Below are 23,466 nucleotides of genomic sequence, written 5' to 3' on the forward strand. Positions count from 1 at the left end.
TAAATGATAAATTCTTATTTATTGAAGACATCCAATTGAGAAATAAGAAGTAATTATCAGGTAAGCATATGGCACATGATAGAGTTCCACTAATTCATATTTCTCAATTATACTTTCTGCTAAATCCAGAGCATTAAATTCATGCAGCAGTGGTAGAAAGTTTTTTTGTTTTTTTTTTTAATGTAACCCCCTCTTGATAAAGCAATTTCCCAATTAGGAACATTTAGTCCACCCTCTTGATAAAGCAATTTAACATCAGGAACATTTAGTAGTCATTTTCTACCATTTGAGTATGTAATACTCTAATGCTAAGAAATCAATCTAGGTCTAGGATATTCAGACAAATTATTTGTGATATACAAAACTCAAGTTATATAAATCCAGTAGTTGTACCTGGCCTTTGCCTATCTTTGTGTTGAAATTTTCCATTTTTTATGGCTTGTCCCAAGCACAAAATCCTGAGCAATGCGATACCAGGTAATGAAGCAACACTAGTAGAGCAGTTTGCTTTGCACTGTTCAGGAGGCAACGGAGTTACCTGAACGTTCTCTTTTCTCTCCTGTAGTGTTACTACATATTTCATCAGATGAATTAGCTGTAGTAGGTGTAGTCTGGGGAGTCACAGTGTGTCCAAACCCTTGGTAGTGACCCATGGGTGAAGGTGGCACAGAAGAGGCAACAGAAATTGCATCTTGTGATGATGACGATAACAAGCTCGTATGTTCACTTTGATCTTGATCCTCAGGAAAAAATTTTTTCCTAGGATGTCCCATGACGGTCCTTCCTTTAAAGCAATTAAAAAGGTTTCCAAGTTAGCTGAAAGTTATTCTTACCACACTAAAAATAAGTTCCCCCTCTGCCCTCCCGTCTGAAGAGCCTTTCTGTGGCACTGCTTTAAACAAAGTCTTTTATCTCTTAAATAGCCACTAAATTTGACTATTAGGAGATTTAGTGTAGATCTATAATAACCTACCTATTTGGATGAATTAAATGGCTGATACTTACCAACATGCCTTACTTGTTCAGAAATATCATCCCGAATATCTGAAACATCCCACATGGCAAGAAAGGAATCAAAGCATGAACCCTCTTCTGCTTCTTGGACATACGGTTTATATGAGAAGGTGTAGTGATGAGCAATAGCAGCAAGGAACATCTCAATACAGATAATGAAGTCCTACAACATGAACAAAAACAAATCAGCCACCTTTGAATTTAAATCTAGTTTCGTAGGTAACTACGAAAAGCTATTTCAAAAGCTCTTTTCAAAAGTACTTCAGTTTTCATTAAGTACTGTTTTTTTTTCATAAAGATTATATTCATTTTTCATTTTCTGAAATAATTATTTCTGATCTTTTCAAAATGAGACAAAATGTGAAAAATCTAAATCTCTACAACTTCAATCAAGTTTTAGCAAACTACAATACATCTGTAATTCGCTGCCCAAGGACTGGGAGAACACAAAGATACTGAGAATAGCAAAATCTAAGTTCTACTCCTGGCTCTACAACAAATTACTATAGGTTCCCATGGCCTCATGGGTAAAGTGAGGATAACAGCCCCATAACCTGCACACTGTCAGGTTTAGAAGAGAATATGTAAAAATGCTATTTTAAATAGGAAGGTTTTGTTGAATTCAGAGATGGGACTACTTACCTGGAGTCCTGTAGCCACAGCTTCTACAGTTTGCCATTCCCATGTATGCTTTTCAGAAATAACGCCAACTTTTACCAACAATGCAATAACTACTGCTTGCCTATATGTTAGGAAAAGGTAAACGCCAAATCTATATCAAGCATAAAATGAGCAGTTGTTTTAAAAATATGCCATTTAAAAAAGTTAACCCCAGCACAACCTGCACACCACCACCACTATGCCTTCACAGCAGTATCCTGAAGACAGTGTGTAATCCACATTAAATATATTTATTTGCTTTGTAAATTTACTCTTCTAACAGTTGCATCATGTGAATTTTGTATATGTATTCTTAGAACTTCAGTACTCGCTTTATTCATCTGTTTTGAAAGTGCACAATTAGACTTTAAGTTCTTATACTATGCCTGTTATATACAGTAAGCATTAAAAAGGAAATAAAGGACAGATATATAAATGCACATGTATTAATAGATTATTCAGATTATTTTTAAAAAACAGTTTGAAACCAGTCTTGTGTGAAATATTGCAACTAGAGACAAACTCAGAAGGGGTCTGACTCCACAACAGAGACATACTGAGCATTTCAAGCAAATCTAGGGATACGACCACATGTGAAGTTTAAACAGCTAATAATGAGATAGACAAACTTTCATAGTTACATACACAAAATACTCACTTGAATGTTGATAATAATGGTGGAAAAATTAGGAGCAACCTAATTTCTGTGTTTTATTGTGACATGGGCACTAATTAAATCATTCTTGGTGGAAGGATTTCAAGGATTTTTTTTCTTTTTGTATTATTTGTATATTGTTAAATTTGTTGTACTTGACAGGCCCCTATCACCCCACCCTGTACTAAGCTGGAATCAGGTATAGTTTTGCCTTTGGTTTTAAAATGTATTTTTACTGATGGACATATAGACATCATTAAATATTCTATATTTTTCTTCCAAACTGTAGAGTATTCTGTTATGAAAGGACAATGATTTAATGATTCCTCTAATGTAGAGACATTTAGGTTGTCTCAAGTTTTCTTCCAAAAATGTTATAGTGACCGTCTGATTATTTGTGAAAAACCAAGAAGGGCTAAAAGAATGGACTTTTTAAAAGGTATGTAAAGACATTTCAATTCATCTCCTGTATGAAGACTTTTAAGAATCCTCCCTAATCAACAGTTTTATTGCTCTTTAGAAAATGGGAACATTTTAGAGAAAGCAACACTTACCAAAAAGAAACAAAAACCACTAGCTTTACACAAAGAAATTTGCCAACCGGTTGGATTGGACTCAGTTCTTCCTTCAGGATTTTATAAAACAGCAGAAGACAGTACATGGCAAACTAGAAACAAGATTGACAAACTTATTCAGAAAGAATAAAGACTGTAATAGCAATATTAAAGTTATAAACCAGAGACCTGGTACAGAGTAATGAAATGTTTCAGACAAAATTTTCTAGGCTTTATTATGCTATTTTAGATAAACAAGCTTTCACTGTTTACTGTGGATGAATACATATGACATGGAATTCCTCAGAGGAGATGTACAAAATCTTCCTGAAAATAGTTTAAGTGTTCACTTTCTAGGACCCATAAAGACAACAATAATGACTGCCATGAATGGAAGAAAAGGCTCTCATTCAGCCAAATAAAAGCCCCATATCTATCTGTTTATTAATGGCTTTTATATACAAATTACCATTAATTTTATAAGGGTTGAGTTTACTAACTAGTCTATCTCACATAACTGCACATTATTTATAAGAACACATTAAATAAGTACCATTTCAATAAAATTGTGGCCACAAAATCTGAAAGATTAGGCAAACAATTTCTGAGGGTAATATGCTAATCCAGCTGAACTTTTACAAAATAAATGCTCAAGACTTACTGTTAAGCTAATTTTAGAAATCAGCCATAATAATCTAGTGTAGTATTGTATAGCAATAAACATCTTCCTTGAAGTTTACTTTTTTCCATTAAAATATTATAAATTGCTCATTTAAAATACCTTAGATTATGAAGTAGTAAAGAAAAGTAAAAAGTTGTTTCTAGTGCCATCATCCAACCATTTTTTTCATACATAAGGCTTTAACAGGTATCCTCACTAAATAAAAATTTTGTTGCCTGATTTTTTTTCCACTTAAAGTGTCTTTCTTTTCTGTATGTTTCATAAGGATTATTTTTAAAACTGCCTATTTTGGCCATTGGAAGGACCTGTGTGCATTTAGTCTCCATCACTGGACTGTTTCTAGCCTTTTGCCATTACAAATAATAGGCTTCATATACAAAGATATTGAAAGCAAAAAAAACGTCTGGACATTTCATGAGGATACATTCAGATATGAAATTACTTACTCCAAAAAATATGAAATGTGGGAAAGCTTTGAATACAAAGACATTTCATTTTTATTATAAACTTCTAAAACCACACATGTATGCCACTGCATCGAAACTTATTTTGCTGACAGCATTAACTAAGGATTTTAAATAAAATGCTCATTCTTAAGTTGAAAGGATCAGATAGTTACATACTTAGAGAATTTCAGTTTCTAGAACATTTAAAAATCCAGCATTCTCAATTTTCCTTTAATTCCAAATACATGAGAATTTCATTCTCCCATTTTTACTCAAATTCTGTACTGTCATATACAAATCAGACATTTCTCTTACTAAATATGCCTAGTATATATATTTTTTGTTTTGTTAGAAGATCACTGTGCTTTTATTTATAACATATTCATAAAACCATGCAATATGTACCTGAACCAAAGGAACAAACATGACCGATAGGTCAAGGTATAAAATCACCAAATAATTAAATAAAGATAATAGATCTTTATTTTTGTCTTTATTTTTGTATAAAAACATAGTCAACGTTTCTTCAAGTTCTTCCTGTAAATATTTCAAAACTGAAAATAACTAAGTTTTATTCTAAAGAAACTTTCCTTAAGAAGACTCAGTTACAGAAACTAATTTAGTACAATAAGATGAATATTTACTTACTAATTGTGACATATTGTTTATTATAACCAAGTATGTCCAAGCATTTGAAAAGCTAAAGTTTCCTTCATCGTATATACCAAGCAGCTCACAGATTCTAAAAAAATGACAAAAATGAGACTTTATGATTAACTAAATGAAGTATATTTTAAAATAAAGCATTGACAACAATACTTCTATTTAGAAATTTATTAAAAAGAACCTGCAGATAATCACTTTATTTTGGTCACAGAGGTGGTTCAAAACTTAGAACATTTTTCTAGAAATGAGTATTCCTCCAACTTGAAGTAAATCCAAAAGAAGACATACACTGAAGAAGAAAGGATATTAATTAAAAAAGAATTATGCCTAATTATCAAAAGCTTGATTATTAAAGCATATAATGCAGGTCTATAACTGCCAACTGCAATGTTTTCCCCCAAACTGTCTTACAGGTAAATTTTATAAAGACCCAGATCTAAGTATTAACTTACATGATTACCCCATTTTTAAACTGCATAGATATAAAGCATGCCTTCATAAATTAAGTGAATTAGTCTTAATTCTAAGGTGAATGTCACAGAATAATTGCTAAGTCAACGGCAAAATAAAGAATTGAGTGGTTTTTTCACCTTTCTTCCCATTCTCCCTCTGCAAACATGCAGAAGGTTAAATATGATTAGCACATGAAACATGTAAACTACCTGGTTTAAATTACTTGATGTTCTTAAGATACTTAGGCAACAGTATTACCAGGTAGCCTAATGATACACTATTGGAGCTCAGGTGTTAAGCCTCAACAGAATTTTTAAAAAAGAAAAATATGATTTCTTCCTCAGAATATAACACTCATATTCGAAGTTAACTATGTTAGAAAATAAAACTTAAATGAACCTAAAGTAAGTCTATTATTACTTCATTTAACAGATGTTCCTGGAAAGCAATGTGCACACTAAGTATTCACACAGAAAAGGAAGTATTTTTAAAATCTTTCCCAGAGAGCTCTAAAGAATGTTATTAAGAAGAATTCTGTGGTGATAGGCCTGTAAACGGTCACTTTATTTCAATATAGAAAGGTTTCTACATACTGTTTTTCATAATAGCCTAGACCTGTGTTAAAAACAATTACTGCTCTTTTTTTACTCAGTTGTACCCATTTAAGAGCCTGAGGATTAAAAAAAAGTAAATAATTTAAGTTCTATGTACTTACAAAGCAACAATGGTGGTGAACGGTCTGACAACAGTGTACTGCAAGACACCCAGTTTGCACCTGAAGAGCAATACTCTGCCAAAGAGAAAGGACTCAGCATTTCAACCACTCATTTAAATGGTACCAGATTTTCCCCAAAGCTCCCCAATTAAAATGTCTTTGACAGATACCATCTTTATTTCCTTCAGTCATTCTCAATGGCAACTAGGGAAGAACATAGATGGTAGCAAATAAATTATTTCCATACTATTTTTAAAATTATTTGACAACTATTATCTGAAAGATCTCCCTTTCTGTGTACAGTCTCAAAGTCCTGTATGGAGCAACAGAGAACAAAACAAACAGAAGTGGGTCCCTGAGTGTTTCTGGAAGAAACACTGAGTAACAAATGAATTACATGAATGTTGTATGTGAAAGTATATTTAGAATTATTACTTACACTTAGGATTCAGTTTCAAGTTTGGTATTTAAATATCATTCCAGAGACTGTTATTGACTAGATACCTTGAAAGGGCAAAACCAATATTCAGCATGAAACAGTTTTTATCCTATTGCCTGGCTCACTCAGTGTAGGGGAAAACTCACCTGAGAGCCTTGTGGAAGTTTTCTTAAAAGACCAACTTGCTCTGAAGGCAAATGCTTATTCTGCACTCCTACCAGGAGACTGGTTATCAATGTTATGCATTATTAATCCCCTAGCTTAAGAATTACATCTAGACTGAGAGTCTGGCATACAGACCATGAGTTGCTGCGTTACTAGGACTGAATAAAAAACTGTTGGGGTTTTCTGTTCTGGGGGCCCTTTCTGTGCTGAGGTGGTTCACGCCCACTTAACAACTAAGAGTGCCCCAGGTGGTGGTGGGCTTTGGAGGTGCACTTGGGCTTGTCCCAAGGCCTCTTAGTGAGGCTGCCCTGGCGCTACATGCTGTGCTTGTACCCTTTACAATGCCAAGTGAAGCTGGAGCCGGGTTAAACCTATAGTGTTCTTTCTATGAGCTGACTGTCAAACCAAACCTGAGACCACTAAGGTGACTATGCAGGTGGATTAAGCAGTCAATTAGATACCTTTGAAAGCTGTGGAGAATTAATAAACTGGAAGATATGTCTGAAGAAATTGCCAGAATGTAGCAAAAAGCTGAGACAAAAAGATAAATGTAAGAGAGTTACAAAGAACATAATAGAATCAGAAGGTCTGACGTATGTTGAGTCAAGGAAGAGAGAGTAAAGGAAAGTCAAAATCAGGAGAGATTACGGCTGAGAGGTTTTCAGAACTCATGAGACAGAAATCTACAGATAAAGATACTCTATAACTTAGCAGGACTAAAACCAAAAAAACAACCGAGATACTTGATAGTGAAACTGCAAAGCATCAACGCAGAGAGGGTCTTAAATGCTGTTGAAGACAGGTCACCTATAACAGAATGACAATCAGGCCAAAGAAGAGGCTATATACTAACAACTGAAGCCAGAATTAGGTAGAATAAAATCTGTAAATGCATGGAGAAAATTCCTGTCTGAATTACATCCAGCAAAACTATCCTTCAAGAATGAGGGCAAAATAAAGACAACCTGTGGGTAAGTTATATCTGAGAAAATGTGACACTGATACAGACACTACAGGAACTTTTAAGGTCCAGTACTTCAGAAAAAAGAAAGGATCCCAGATAGATCTGAGATGCAAGAGGGAGTGAGGAGCAAGTAAACAGTTAATAAGTGTAGTTAGATCTTCAAATGACTTCAAACAAAATTTATTTAAAAAAGGTGTGTAACTTTTAAGATTAGATTTTAAGTAGTCATGGTCAAAATTTACTCATTAGCCACATTAAGACTAGAAATAGAAACTATAACTTCTAAACTAGTAGTGAGAAAAAACTAGAGTAAGAAAAACAACAGCAAAAGAATGTAATCAACTACCACTGGGCTCTGGAGTCGCACCTGTAATCAAACACACTGATTAAGCTGCAGTGAAAAATACTCATTCCATAATAGGTATAACAGTCACACTAAAAGCGGAAATAATTGAAGACTATAGAGTTCTGCTACTAAATGAACTATGAAGAAGCTTTTGGTTTGTAAGGTTTTTTTTTAAAATTTTACAATTGTAAATAGGAATCATAGACCTATATTTATTAAAAGTTAACTGAGTAACCAAATATATAAATTAAATAAATTAAATAAATTTATAGTATAATTTATTAAATAGTATAAGTATTTACTATTTATAAAACAGATTTGTCTGTTTACATTAGTATTCTTCAAATGTTTGAAAAACCTTAAAATTACTAAAATTTTTACAAAATAATTAGGAGGAACCTCTGGAACTTCCTCTCTCAAAGTATTAAATGAACATTTACATGTTAAAAAAGGGCTAAATGCAATGTGGATTACTGGACTGGATACTGGAACAGAAAAAGGACATTAGTGGAAAAACTTGGGAAATGTGAAGAGTCTGCAGGTAATATACCAATGTTATTTCTAAGTTTGTCAAAGGTACCACGATTGTAGAGGATGTTAATATTAGGGGAAGCTGGATGAACGGTATACTGGAATTCTGTCTAGTCTTTGAAACTTCTCTGTAAATTTAAATTTATTCCAAAATAAGTTCATTAGAAAGTATTCAATGAGAAAAGGAAAGAGAGGGTGAGACAAACAGAAAACAAAAACATGACAAGATTATAAATGAAGTGATGGATTATCAGATTAAACTTAAAAAAGTGATGCACCTAAAACATGGAAAGGATGCAAGTAAAAGGCAGAGAAAGATATTCCAGGCAAATACTAAACAAAGGTAAAGTGGGATAACTTAATATCAAACAAGATTACTTTTTTAAGACAAAAAACATTATTTGGAATAGGAACAGCATCAATATGCAAAAACCAATTACCTTCCTATACAAGGGCAGCAATTAATTAAAAAAACATACCATTTATAGTAGCAATAAAACATAAGATGTTTATAAAGTCAACAAAAGATGTACAAGACTGATGAGAAAAGTAAACTTTATTAAAAGATAAATGAGCTGGATTAAGTAGAAAACAAAACCATATCCACAGAAAAGAAGACTTAAAAATCATGAAAGCTGTCAATAAAGACTGAATTCAATTAGACTAAAAAATTCCAACAGGTTTTTCAAACAACTTGAGAAACCAATTCTAAAATTCATATGTAAGAGCAAAGACCCAAGAATAGCCAAGAAAATTGGGCTGGGGCACTTGCCCTTCATATTAAGGCTTATTAATGACCTATAGTAGTTAATGCATGGAATTGGTCTTGGGACAGAAAAGTTAACCAATAAAAGAGAAAAAAAAAAAAGACCACCAAGGATCCATACATATGGAAACTTACATATGGCAGAGATGGCAATATAGACCAGTGAAGGAAAAGGGAGAGAATGGTGCTGTAAGTTAGCCAATGGAATCAAATGAAACTGCATTTCTACCTCACACAACATACATATAAAAATCAGTAAGTGTTTGTAAGTCTTGGTGGGAAAATTGTGAAACATTTAGAAGAAAAGCACAGGAGAATATTATGATCCTGCGTTGGGAAGAACTTCTTGAACAAAACACGAAAAGTACTGACTATAAAATAAGATTGATAAATTCAATTATATAAAAATTCAAAACTTCCATTTATCAAAAGATATAACGAAAGTGACAAAGCATGTCAAAAACTGCAAAAAGAAATTTTTGACACATATTAAAGAATTAGTATCTAAATATATAAAGATGTCCTATAAAGACACAAGACAGACAGGTGGACAGCCCATTAAAAAAATGAGAAATAGAAACAGACATTTCTTAGTAATGGAAACACAAATGGCTAGTAAATATGAAAAGCTGCTCAACCTCATTAGTTATCAGGGAAATCCAAACTAAGACTACAGTGATATACCATTTTATACCCTCTTGGTAAGCAAACATAAAAAAGTCTGGGTGAGGATGTGGTTCAATTACAAGTACTTTATACTGTTGGTGGGAGAGTAATTTGGTACTGCCACTTCAGAAAACAATTCACCACTAATGAATTGAACAAAATATAAAGACCTAGCATATCCACTACTACGTATAAACCCTAGACCAACAGTTCTCAGTGTCTGATTTGATTTAGTGGTCTGTGACCCCAGCTTTAAAAACAAAAGGGAGGAAGGATATACATGCTAAAGATTAGTACTGTTTCATGAAAACACTTGTTTCATAAGTGTACTAAATCATTAAGTGGAATGTTTTCCTTTCTCTCATGAACATACACAAAATTTAATGTTCATTAAAAAGAAAACTTGTGCTACGTTACCCAAAAAGCAGACTTAGTTTTTATCATCTAATGACTGCAAACTCGCCATGCCATTTGCATCTTAAAATCAAAACATTATACTGAATTACCCAAAACAGCAATAGCCAGACTAATTATCAGATATGTAACAAGTTATCTAATAGAGGGAGACTGGCAACCTAAAATGTATTTATATACAAGAGAATGAGAAGTTTTATTATTACTAAAATCACACCCCTAAACCACAGGACTTTGGTAAACAATGTCTTTTCAAAGGAAAGAAAACCTTATAATTATGGATGCACTGCTGACATTATTTAGGCAGCATTTGTCAGAACTCAAAAGTCTCAAATCAACACAGAGATTTAACAATATATAAATGTAACTCCCTGCATAGTTAGGGACAAATCAATTGCACAAGCACAGAATAGGGGAATTTTGACCAGTAGTATCTTTTGAAAAAGGTTTGGGGTTTTACTTGAACACCAGCTAATTAGAATGAGCCAGTCTGAAAAGACAGCTGGAGCCTCATCTAAGGTTCTCTATTAATAGGAAAGTCCTGATCAAAGCCAAGCCATCATCATCATATTTACTGACCACTGCCATCTCTTCCACCCTTGCCCACTTCCAGGTAAGGGTACAAAGAGCACAGTAATATGCTTCCTTATCTGACAAAGACTCTCCTTGACCAAACTTTAGACAGGGCTCCTCTGAGCCTTCTTTTCAACCAGGCATCATTCTTGGATCTTTGCCTGCCTAAGTCAGTGCAAGCAAGGAATCTGCTAAACCATCTGCCCTTACCTTTGATATCCGATTACCTAAGACACCTGGTCAAGCTCCTCATCCCTCACTGGGTGTTTAAGTACCTGGCCTACCTTTAGCAAGAATGTCCTGTTAGGCCAGTTTAGAGAGAATATCCCTACCTTTGATGTCTCCTCTTAGTAATTTCTATCCAATGACCACCTCAGTCTGCTCACTGGCTATAAATCTCTATTTGTCTTGTATTTGGAATTGAGCACAATTATCTCTCCTGCTTCTCCAATCTATATTAGTTTTTCCTTACGATCCTTTTTCATAGTCTGCTGTTCTTTTTCCTTCATAGCTTTTCCTAAAATAAGTAACTATATTATCTGTGTCTTTACTTAATTCCTAATCACCCTAACCAAACTGAATTCCATCAGTTCATGTAGTAGGTGTAATCTTAGCTTCAACTGAACTTTTCTGTCTGTATTTTCTCTTACTGTCTTGCATGAATGTATAGTAAGGCCAACTAACCAATTACAAATTACTATAATAAAGTGCTAATTGTTGCTATTTCATATCATATGCTGTTTCTGCACCTAGACTATCTTCTCCCCAAGTCTCAGACCTGATCTTGCTCTTTACTAGCTATGTGATCTAGTGTAATTTAATCTCCATAGACCCTGGTTCCCAATTATAAAAGGGTGACTAAATGATTTCTAAGATGTTTTTCCTCACAATATTTTAACTTTTCTATTTAGGATGGGTAATGTAAAAGACACTAACTTCTATGTATGGATTATAAAAACGTGTTTTGTTAGTTTTCCAACTTGGCTATGAACTACATGAGTCTTAGACTTTTTGTCCTACTCACAGTGTTTAACATACTGCTTTGCAGAGAACTGATACTTAAAAATTCTGCTTAAATAAAACCAAAACATAAAAGAATTAAAACCAAACATACGTACTCTCCCATAGTCCATGGTGGACAGCAACATAAAGGAGGGAAATGTTTCTGCTGATCTTTGGCCTCAAGGATTAATACCAGATTTGGATACCGGTTAGTCAGATAATTGGTAAGAAATCCCATGAAGTTGTAAATGACATAAGCTTCATAACATTCTCTGCAGGTATCCACATATATTGCAATGCTAGGATATTTCAAAGCTATCCACTACAAAAAAAGCACAGATGTTAAAAATAGTTGCAGCTAAGATAAAATGAATTACCAGTATTAATTCATGGTACTCACAATAAGCTAAATGTAAAACTTGAGATGTCTTGTCACATACAACAAATTTTCTAAAATTTATCATTACGATGACTACCAGACTATCTATGAAATGAATTTTTAAGAGCAACACACATCTTGGATACTGGCAAACAAAAACATTCATGTTTGGGACTAAATAATGAATATGAAGAGAGAAGTTAAATTATATACTTGGGGTCCTAAATATAATCTGAAAATTTTCTTGACATGATCAAAGAAAATGCTGTTAAAGACATTTCCTTGCTTTTTAATCAAATTAAAGGAAAGCAGCCATCAGTAACAACTGCATGTGTTAGAATCCATTGGAGAAGAAGGGTTTTTTTTCCCACTGGTCCAAATAAAAAATTGAATAAATAAAATGGCTAATAATGTAATTTAAATATTACATTCTTTAAAAGACTAAGAGCTACTAATCTGAAATATTAAGATTACATAAGCGAAGAAAACAGTTACAGATTTTTTTTTTTTGAGAGGGCATCTCTCATTTATTGATCAAATGGTTGTTAACAACAATAAAATTCAGTATAGGGGGGTCAATGCTCAATGTACAATCATTAATCCATCTCAAGCCTAATTCTCGTCAGTCTCCAATCTTCTGAAGCATAACGAACAAGTTCTTACATGGTGAACGAATTCTTACATAGTGAATAAGTTCTTACATGGTGAAAGTACAAGGGCATTCATCACAGAAACTTTCGGTCTTGATCACGCATTATGAACAGTTACAGATTTTAAAAAAATTAAAACATCTGCCATTTCAGTTGTCATACTATGTATTCTTTATCAACATTAAAAACAAGGGAACATTTTCATTTTTCTTACTAATCTGATGCATTGCTACCAAATGACATTCCATTTCTTTAAGCATTTTGTAAGTATAATTAGTATCAAACAAGTTCTTAGTTAATGAAATAAAATGAAACATACTTACACTATCTAAACTGTATATGGGTACCATCCAAAGAATCCTAGAAGCAAAACACAAATTAAAAATGTCTTACATCATATTTATGAAATAAGCCAACAAAACACTAACATCAAAATATGTTAAGACTTACCTTATTATTGGTTTCTGTAGTTCAGGTTGTGTATAATGCACTAAATGTTGCAATATCCCCCAGAGTGATATAGGTATGGTCAACAGCAAAAAGATAACAGCAATAAACCAAGCCTTGGTGTGGATTCCAACCTTAAGAGGTAAAAAACAAAGTTAGTATAAATTCTCTAATATTAAACAAAAGAGCTAACCAAGTACTTTTATTTCTCAAATTTTCATTTGATTATTAATGAGGCTTGATATTTTCCAAATGACTCATGGCTTTCTTTATTTACCCTTCAGTTCAGCTTGTCATTTTGCAGAGGGTTGGGGCACATTTATCCTTGTGGAGTCGAGCACTTTTCCTCATGGGGCCTTTTGTAATAGCACTGTATGCATTAAGGATTATTAACATCATAAACTACAAATAAATGAAAGGATATTCCATGCTCATGGATTGGAAGAACACTGTTAAAATGTCCATACTACCAAAGCAATTTACAGATTCAATGAAATCCCTATCAAAATACTAATAGAATTTTTCACAGAACTAAAATGAGGAACCCTCAAATTTGTATGGAACCACAAAAGACTCCAAATAGCCAAAACAACTCCAGGAAGAACAAAGCTAGAGGTGCCACACTCCCTCGTTTCAAACTATGTTACAAAGCTACAGTAATCAGAACAGTATGGTACCAGCACAAAAACAAACACATAGGTCAATGGTACAGAATAGAGTGCCCAGAAAAAAACCTACACATATGAGGTCAATTAATCTGTAATAAAGGAGGAAAGAATATACAGTGGGAAAAATCATTCTCTTCAATAAATGGTGCTGGGAAAACGGGACAGCTACATACAAAAGAACAAAACTGGACCACTATTTTACACTATATACAAAAGTAAATTCAGTCTAGGCTGGCATGTGCATACAGTGAGACAACGAATTTGACCGGTCTGTACTGTTGGAACTCAACTAGGAGTTGGGAGGGGTGCAAGGTGTAGCACTCCAAAATCTTATGACTATAGACTATCTACGGTTAAAAGAACATATGGGATGTGAACAGATCCCAGAAATGGGCTCCTTTAATTTGTCTGATTTCTCTCAGACTGTTCAAGTACAGTTGGACAATATCCATCATATCATAGACAAATTTTCACAAATGCCTAGGGTGCCTAAATGGTTTTCTTGGCTTCACTGGAGATGGATGGTAATTATAGATTTGCTTTGTTTATGTCACCGTATTCCTATTATGTTAATATGTGTGTGCAAATTAGTTAGTAGTTTAAAACCTATACATACTTAAGGTACTCTACAAGAAGATATGTCAAAGAAATAATCAATCCTCCCATGTTTCCTTCCATATGCTACATCTGTAGCTTTTCTTCTTTCTTCCTAATTACAACCCTTAAATAGAATTCGTGCCTCATATCGAATTTACCGAGTATCATAATTCCTCCAGGTGGTAAAGATACCTCGAGACAAGTGCTGGGCATAGAAGCCAAAGGGCATAAATCTGCAAAGAAGTAAAAAGCTAACCTTTGCAAACAATATGGCTTCTCTCTCACTTACCAAACATTTCCCTGTATGGCCCCGGAAGATGACTGGTTAGCCAGAGACGGGTAAGATTCCTCAAGGGAGGAACAACCTAAGACAGGCACAGTCGCAGGGGGGCCATCAGGTGAGAATTTGGGGATCAACAGAGGTGAGGCTCAGAACCTCACCCCCCCTGCTTTGAGAGAAATCTTCTGCATCCGTGGATGTTTTGCTGCCCTTGTCTTGCCTGGATTAATACTTAGTCCATAGGCACACACCTGATCATCTGATCATCTACATTTGCCCTCTTACAGCACTAAACTATGTTTTCTACCTTTATCTTGCATCTACCTACCACTTCAGCATTTTATTAAAAATAAAAATAATAATAATAATAAAGGGAGAAATGTGGGATCAACATATAAATCAAGTACAAAAATCAAACGAATATTCATATTTGACCTGATTGTTTATAGGTCATAATGCATGATCAAAATCGAAAGTTTCTGTGATGAATGCCCTTGTACTGTTCACCATATAAGAATTTATTCACTATGTAAGAATTCGTTCACCATGTAAGAACTTGTTCGTTATGCTTCAGAAGATTGGAGACTGACGAGAATTAGACTTGAGATGGATTAATGATTGTACATTGAGCATTGACCCCCCTATACTGAATTTTATTGTTGTTAACAACCATTTGATCAATAAATATGAGAGATGCCCTCAAAAAAAAAAAAAAAAAAAAAAGTAAATTCAAAGTGGATTAAAGACTTGCATGTAGGACCTGAAACCATGCAACTCACAGAAAACATAGGTGGTTAAGCTCTTTGACATCTGTCATAGCAATTTTTTCGACCAGTCTCCTCAGGCAAGGCCAATAAAAACTAAACAAATGGGATTATACCAAACTAAAAAGCTTTTGCACAGTAAAGAAAACCACCAACAAATGAAAAGGCAAACCACTGAATGGGAAAAGATACTTGCAAATCATCCATCCCAAGGGGTTAATATCCAATTATGCAAAGAATTTACATAACTTAAAAATAAAACAAATCCGACCTGTTTAAAAAATGGGCAGAGGACTTGAACAGACTTTTTCTAAAGACATATAGATAGCCTACATGCAAATGAAAAGATGCTCAATATCACTAATCATCAAGGACATGTGAATCAAAGCCACAATGAGATATCACCTCACACCAGACTGGCCATTATCAAAGAGACAAAAAATAAATGTTGGTGAAGATGTGGAGAAACCCTAACTCACTGTTGGTAAGAATGTAAACTATGTGACCACTATGGAAAACAGTATGAAGGTTTCTCAAAAAATGAAAAATACAACTATTATATTATCTACCAATACTATTCCTGGATACCTATCTGAAGAAATGATAAACATCAATCCAAATATGCACCGCTATGTTCACTGTAGCATTATTTCCAATAGCCAAAATATGGAAGCAACCTAAATGTCTACTGATAGATGAATGGATAAAGAAGATGTCTGTGTGTGAGTGGGGGTGGGGGAGTGGGGTATACACACATTCACACAATGGAATATTACTGAGTCATAAGAAAGTATGAAATCTTAGCATCTGTGACAATATGGGTGGATCTACAGGCTATTATGCCAAGTGAAATAAGTCAGACAAATATCATGTGATTTCACTTACATGTGACATCTAAAAATAAAAAATAAAAAAAAAACAGAAACAGACTCATAAATACAGAAAACAAGCTTTTGGTTATCTGAGGAGGAAAGTATTGGGAGGTGGTAGGCAAGATAGGTGGAGATTAGGAAATACAAACTTCCAGTTATAAAATAAATATGTCATGGGGATATAATGTACATCATAGGAAATATAGTCATTAACATTGTAATAACTTTGTATGGTGACAAATGGTAACGACTTATTGTGGGGACCATTTCACATGTATAAAAATATTGAAAGACTATGATATATAACTAAGACTAGTTAGATACTGTATGTTGATTATACCTCAATAAAAAAATTTATATCATATTATTTCTGCCAGCTTGTTATTTGCCTTTTATATTTGATTATTGTGTCTAGTGATATACAGAAGTTCAAAAATTTTCTGCAAGTCAAACCTAAAAATCTTTTATTGTTTATTCCTTTGCTTTTATGTCTGGAAAGTTAAAAAAATATACCTACATTTTCTGCAAAGTTTATTGTTACCCGATAGGATAGTAGAACATTTAGTGAATGTTGACTACCTGCCTGATACTTTTGCTAAGTTTTTTATATGCATTGTCTTTTAATCTTCCCTTATAAGTAATGCCATTAACTATAATCCAAGCAAACTGTATTCATATATGCTACCCCATTTACACACAACGATATTAACTCAGGATATTACATTTTAAAAAGCTCTAATTTATTTTTTAGGGCAGTATTGATCAGTAGTTTGTCCTTTAAAAGCTCTATTTCTAAAAATGTACTTTGTCTCATTCCAAAGGTAGAGTTGAAGTAATCCACTCATTTTCTGGTAAAAAAAAGTTAATTTGAATTTCTATTTTATCTGAGGGGCCATAGAATTGAATTTTATGCTAACTTGTACTCTTGCTTTGAAGTGTGAATCCTTTAATTCTTTTTAAAAAAGTGCAAATACTAACTTTTAAAGGAAAAAATGGCAAAAGGCAGGCATTTATTTTTGGTACCTGAGGAGTTGAGTACTTAATTGAAATAGAACCAAAGTCCACAACTTCTAGTTTTACTATTCTGAACAAGATTTTTTTTTCCATCTGGGTCAAAGAGTAAAGAAGCAGAAAAGTGTAGAGAACAAATGTATTTCTACAACAATGAATTCTTCACTAAACTGTATGGGAAACTTGAAAAACAAATATAAAAGTCTTGGTGAATGATGGAGATTAATCAAAGCAAAAGTGAAAAGCCAGTATGTGGAGTGAAGACTCTAAAAGGAATGTTCAGGTAATCATTTCCTAGGGATTTTTGCTTGGCTCAGTTTCATTTAAAATTGAGTATTCATTTTAGTGATGACCTAAAATACCACCACCACCACCGGCATATTCTAGCAATAACTGTAATAAAAAAGCATATTCGAGATATTCTCCATTATAAGGTGATCATTAAGAACAGTACTGCCAAGTAATTTCAATGCCCACATTTGTTTTTATGATTGCCTAAGTACCAAAAAGTAGAACGTGAGGGTAGACTTAAGGGAAAAATGATTTGTTTGTGATCAACAAAGGCCAAGCATTCTCAGTGTGCTGTAAGCAAGAAATTGTTTTCAAATGATCATAAAACAAGTGACTGGAGAATTGAGTCATTTCAGTATAATGATGCCAAATTAAAAAAATCTTGCATCAGAGTTAGTACCATTTTTACACTGCAGGTGGTAATTTAGTTTCAGAAAAAACATCACCTGTCCACATTAATGCCATTAATTTGAATCACTGGTTTTATAGGTATTTTGATTTTGAGCTATATAAAAAGCTATATGCATAAGAAATTTAACCTATTTTATGTGTGTACATATTTATGTAACATTTTAAGAAGTCAACTCTAGGTATGTGTAGAAATTAATGTAATCATTACATTTATTTTAGTTGACATTTATCTCAAAATTATTCACACTTGAGACACTGTGATATAAGGATACCATTGACATCATTAAACTTAGCCAGGAGTACGGTTTTTTGGCTCACAAAACAAGGAGATAAAGTAGCACAGTTTTTTTCCAAAGGTAACTTGAAGAAAAGTAGGGAAGAAAGAAAGAACAGCACCCAGGAGTAAGGTAACTGTTCCTCAGCCAAATGCTTTCAAAGCAGAGAGTAGAGATGAACAGGCGAGTGCTTCCTGGGCCCTGTCTTCCTGAGAAGAGAGGAGCATTTACACAGGGCAGCATGTGGGGCCTGAGGATGAGTGGGGCAGGGTAGTGACTTCGGAGCAGTGTGACATCATGTGTGCACTGAACTTACCTCAGTTACACATGCTCAGTCAAGAAAGGGATGAGAGAGAGGGTTTAAACGGTGCAGATGGGCATCTTGACATTTCTGGGTATGAGAAGGGCTCTATGAATCTCCTGCTTTCTATGATCCCTGTACCCACTGACTTCTCACTGACCTGTGAGCACTGTGATTCTAGTGTTTAAAAGACGTATGTATTTTGCATAGAAAACTGTTCTCGACATGTCAATACTTTATCTAGTGCTCAAGCAGAACTTTGCCTTAGGTGTTCACCTGAGAATCTAACCCCCACTAAGATGCTCCACAAGAAAAAAGAGCTGCTGCTCCAACGCAACAATGGTGATACTTAAAAACAAGAGTGGTAATTAGGGTGTACTGAGCACCTACTCTGTGCTAGGCATGGTGTTCAGCATTTCAGATACATGAACTCATTTAGTGAATAATGATGAAGAGAATAAGGATTTATGTATATTTTTCAGCACAATGTCACCGTAGCCACTTAAGGATCCTTCTCAGGTTTCACATCTACAAATGAGGATAAGTCCTATGCTTCAGGGTTTTGAAGATGAAGTAACATTATACCTAAATCTTGGGACTCTAGTTAGTGTCTCTAATCTCAGAAACAAACACAGCTAGAGGTGGAAAAAAAAGCCCTTCCTTAATTCCACACTCCTACCACAAAAACTTGTCTTCACATCCTGTTTCACTTCTTTACTCCACATTGATTCTTCAAACAACTTTCTCCAGTTTCAGCTCTTACAACTCCACTGAAACCATTACTAGGATCACAACTGAGCCTCCTCTCTCTTGAAAATGGGACGTCTCAGCTTTGCCCTCTTGAACCCTTTACCGTTACAGCTTCCAAGACTGCACTCTCCTGGCATTCCACTTCCCCCCTGGCTAATGCTGCTTTCGTGATAAGTGCCTATACTTTCTCGACTTGACCTCTAAATACTGGTGCCAGGTCCTCAACCTTTTCTTCTGCTGCTGCTTCATAATCCTCATCCATCCTTATGGTGTGGTTTGCTCTGACAGCACCCTCGTTTATATCTGCAGTTCAAACCTTTATGAGCTCTGTACTTGCATATCCAGCTGCATATCTGACATGCCTGTTTGTCTCTCATGTATCTCAAAGTAAATGCTTTACCCTGCTCTTCAAGACACAGACCTAAAGTCATTCCTGGTTTCTCCCTTTCTCTCATTGCTTCTCCTCCCCAATCCAATCCATTGTCAGGTCCTGTTTCTTTACTTCGAACGACACCCAAAATTCAGTTTTCCATCTGTAAGTCACTGTAGCAGGCATCCACTACTTCTTAACGACCATAAAGAGCTTTTTAAATTCCCTACACTTCCACTTAATTTTCCAAGTTGGTGCAGTGGTTTTTTGAGGGGACTAAGACTGCCATGCCTGTTCATTTCTTAGATTTTGGTTTCCTCCATAGCATTTCTTACAATTTATTTTACTGATTTTTGTTGGCTGTGGTTGTCTCCATCACTAAGTTCCACAAAGGTAGGTGCCATGTTTGTCTCTCTCATCATACAGAACACAAGCCTGATTTATCACTGGGACCCAAATAATCATTTATTAAGTATCAGACATTTGGACAGAAGATCCCAAAATAAGATACATATTGTGTTAGGTGACAGTGAGTCCTAGGAAGAAAAATGAAGCAGGGAGTACATGTGAAGAGTTGAGGAAGAGAAGCTTGCAGCTTTTAAACAGGGTAGCTGGGTGACATTTGAATGAATATCTGAAGGACATAATGGGATGAGAGTGCCACCTGGGGAAAGAGCATGCCCTGAAAGGGGAACATTTAGTGCACAAGCGGCCTTAGGAGGGAGCTCAAATCGCATGTTTGAGCAAGGTGAGTGTGGGGAAAGCCAGGAATTTAAAGTCAGAGGGGACTGCAAAGGGGGTGTTGTCAATGATGGGCCTCTGTGATGAGTTAGGGATCCTGGCTTTTACTCTGGGACTAGGAGTGACTGGAAAACTTTGAGAAGAGGATACAAATAATGTGACTTATGTTTTAACTGGATACTTCGGCTGGTGTGTTGAGAATAGTCAAGACATGAAGAGAATTTGGCTCAGGGTGTTAGCAGTGGAGACTGCAGATTAAAACTGTCCTTAAATGTTGGCACTTAAAAACTACAGCTGAAACTAACAACTAAGAGAAGTCTTAAACTAGGCTGATATTATACTTATTATGACCCATAGAAGTAGTTCTTATACTGTACTCTGAAGAAGTACTTCAAAGGAAGAAATCTTTATTTGTATTAGGATGTCTAAACTTGGATTTTGGTAGACAAATTATGGAAACAATAATATCTAACGAATGAGAAATAGTTAAATGTAGTGGACTATTATATTAACATTAAAAATAACTGTATGGACTATGCCGATGTGGGAAAGTCAACAAAAACAATTTAGTGACCATAAAGAAAGAAAAAGTATATTAAATACATTTTAACTATGCAAAAATCATTTCCATAATAAAAGGCCTACAATAGCCATGGCCTTGTCATAGCTCTTGTGAAATAGGTGTTTCTAAGTAAAGTACTTTCTGGTTTTTATTAACTTCTAATTTAAAGGTCATCATACTATTTTTATAAAATGTTTACCTTGGGGTCTTCCAGCCTGTAGTACATTACTGATGTCATAATAAGAATATGACATCAAAAAATATACAAGGGACTTTTTGAAAAACCTTTGTTGGTTAACAGTTAATTTAAACCAGAATTTAAACTAGAATGCTTTAATTCAGGAAGCTAGTTAAATGCAATAAAATTCAGTGTATGGTTTTAAATAAAGGCAGTTTATTTGAACTAGTTAAGGTCAACATCTGACCAGATCAGATCTGAGGAATAAAATCACCTTACTTTCAGGGAACTGATGAATATTTGGAAAATACTCTTCTAAGCAGCTATCTTAATACATGTGAACTATTTTCTCGCCCGGTCCTACCTCCACCTGTAGCATACTTGAAAAACTGTGAACCCGAAACCAGACAGCTTATGTCCTCAAACTATGCTCATTTCCATGACATGGTTTTCACGATATCAAGTCTGGGTCATCCAGGGCAAAAACGGACAACCTTAAATGTGCAGGGCGAAAGAAGAAAGGGTAGAGGCCAACGCTGTAGGACCGTCTTACCTCCAGTTTCTGTAATTCCCACACGCACAGGGGAATGGCAACCACTATGGACACCAGGTAGATGACCACCGCTAAAGGTCGAATCCACTGTCTCCAGTTCCTCCAGGTACAAGTGCAAGGCATGTTTCCGCATAAATCAGCTCCGAGTAGCAAGGGAAAAGAGCTCGAAGGAGACTGTAAAGGGGGGCCCTGTTCTTTGGCTGTCCTGTCAACTCGCCTACTACGGAGGAAACAGCTCCTGGGCTGGGGACTTTACCAGCAGCAGGAACCGCCTCCTCGGCCCGCGCTGTGTTTTCTGCTGCTGCCCCGCCTGCGGCCGCTCGGGGTGCTACCAGGGAGCCGCGCGGGCAGCATCCCGTCGTCCCCACCCCGCATCCACCCAATTCCCCGCGGGGAATCCGCGGGCGGAGCCGCTGCTCTCACCTGGGGATCGCCCAGAGTTCTGCCCGCACCATAGCCCAGGGAGCGGCGCCGACCGGCACCGGCCTCTAAGTACCCCGCACAGTCCGGTTCTGCCCCGGTGCGGCCTGCCCGCTCGCTCTTTTCCTGGGCGGTCGAGCTCCCTCCCGCGCTCTTTTTCTCGGGCGTCTCTTCGCCCGATTTTACCAAAAGCCTGGAGCTGAGGAGTCAAACCCACCAGCCCCGCGGACTTCCTGACTTTCTCCCACCGGACATCCCCGCCACGGCGGAACCCAAGGCCAAGCCAGAGCTTCCGCTTCCGCTCTCCGTCTGAGGTTGATGATTCGTGGGGAGGGGCTCGCCCCTTCCGGCTCGCTTCACACTCTGATTGGTCACTGTGGCCAGGTTAGAAGGTTGGAAGCACAGGTGGGATGGAATGGCTGGAATCACGGCGGGGTATCCCATTGGCCTTTGAAAAGGATTCTGGAATCTCTAAGAACTGTTTGAGAACACTTGGGGAAAGCTTACTACATCCGTCTGCTGACTGTATTCCAGCTTTAAGAAAGCCTGGGTAAGAGGGAGTTACCTTAGAGTTGAACCCCTTTCTGCACGAAGTATCTCCCCTTCTCTCTGGGATTGGATGGGGAGCCAGCTGGATCAAGAAGACAGAGACGGGTGGAAAGAGTCGGCTTAGTTTTCTGTCAGTTGCCAGAACCTAGGGGTAAGGCCTCTTAGTTATCTCTGGGTCCTCGGGGGAAAAAAATTCTAAAGAGCTTAATTTTAGAAGCAGCAGTAGTGTAGGATACTAAGCTTGGTCTCGGACTCAAAGGTGCTGATAAGCATGTTAGATAGCAACACAGCACCCACCACCTGAGGATTTCTGAGGAATGACGCTATGGATAAGGAGGCCTACAGTATTACACCCAGCCTGGGATTCTCCCAGGGGCTCTGAGGGAATGTCACCTTCCCTCGTGTCATCTGCCTTAGCCAAAATCAGGAGCTTAGTGTCTACAGCCCTCTTCCAAATACTTAACGACTCCATTTTGCAACCTGGCCTCTTTTACTACAAACCACTTTCTAAAAGGAAACTAGGCCTTTTCTTCCTAAGTTGACCTACAAAATTGAAATTGTTTTTTTCCTGATCATTAAATTTAACACTCCATGGTTAAATGTCAGGAAAAAGAAGAACAAACAAGAGAAAACTAACCCTTCTTCTACATCCAAGTGTAACCACTACTTACTTTTTTCATGCATGA

At 35.9% G+C, this 23,466-nt stretch overlaps 1 protein-coding gene across 2 annotated transcripts; it reads right to left on the reverse strand.

The window, feature by feature from the left end:
* TMEM184C (transmembrane protein 184C) lies at nt 1-22,533 on the reverse strand. 2 transcript variants are annotated; one of them, XM_017641881.3, is made up of 11 exons: nt 22,449-22,533; nt 21,812-21,985; nt 13,191-13,321; nt 13,064-13,100; nt 11,828-12,033; nt 5,846-5,920; nt 4,660-4,753; nt 2,884-2,996; nt 1,657-1,756; nt 1,006-1,177; nt 1-784 (listed from the first exon to the last, which is right to left on the reverse strand). In XM_017641881.3, exons 2-11 carry the CDS (start codon nt 21,932-21,934, stop codon nt 519-521), a joined length of 1,317 nt encoding a protein of 438 aa, XP_017497370.3. In that variant the 5' UTR covers nt 21,935-21,985; nt 22,449-22,533; the 3' UTR covers nt 1-518. The 2 variants fall into 2 exon arrangements, with proteins under 2 accessions (XP_017497370.3, XP_017497369.3); XM_017641880.3 differs by having other exon boundaries at nt 22,235-22,525.
* Nucleotides 22,534-23,466: the final 933 nt, after the last annotated feature.

The sequence above is a fragment of the Manis javanica genome, chromosome 3 (assembly GCF_040802235.1).
Source record: "Manis javanica isolate MJ-LG chromosome 3, MJ_LKY, whole genome shotgun sequence".
NCBI lineage: Eukaryota > Metazoa > Chordata > Mammalia > Pholidota > Manidae > Manis > Manis javanica.

Excerpts from the sequence above, each read along its gene's own strand:
- TMEM184C (XM_017641881.3), bottom strand. The coding sequence starts at position 21,934 with ATGCCTTGCACTTGTACCTGGAGGAACTGGAGACAGTGGATTCGACCT. Across the intron at positions 4,754-5,845 it reads TTCACCACCATTGTTGCTTT|AATCTGTGAGCTGCTTGGTA; the intron begins GTAAGTACATAG and ends TCATTTTTTTAG. Across the intron at positions 785-1,005 it reads TGAACAAGTAAGGCATGTTG|GAAGGACCGTCATGGGACAT; the intron begins GTAAGTATCAGC and ends ATTGCTTTAAAG.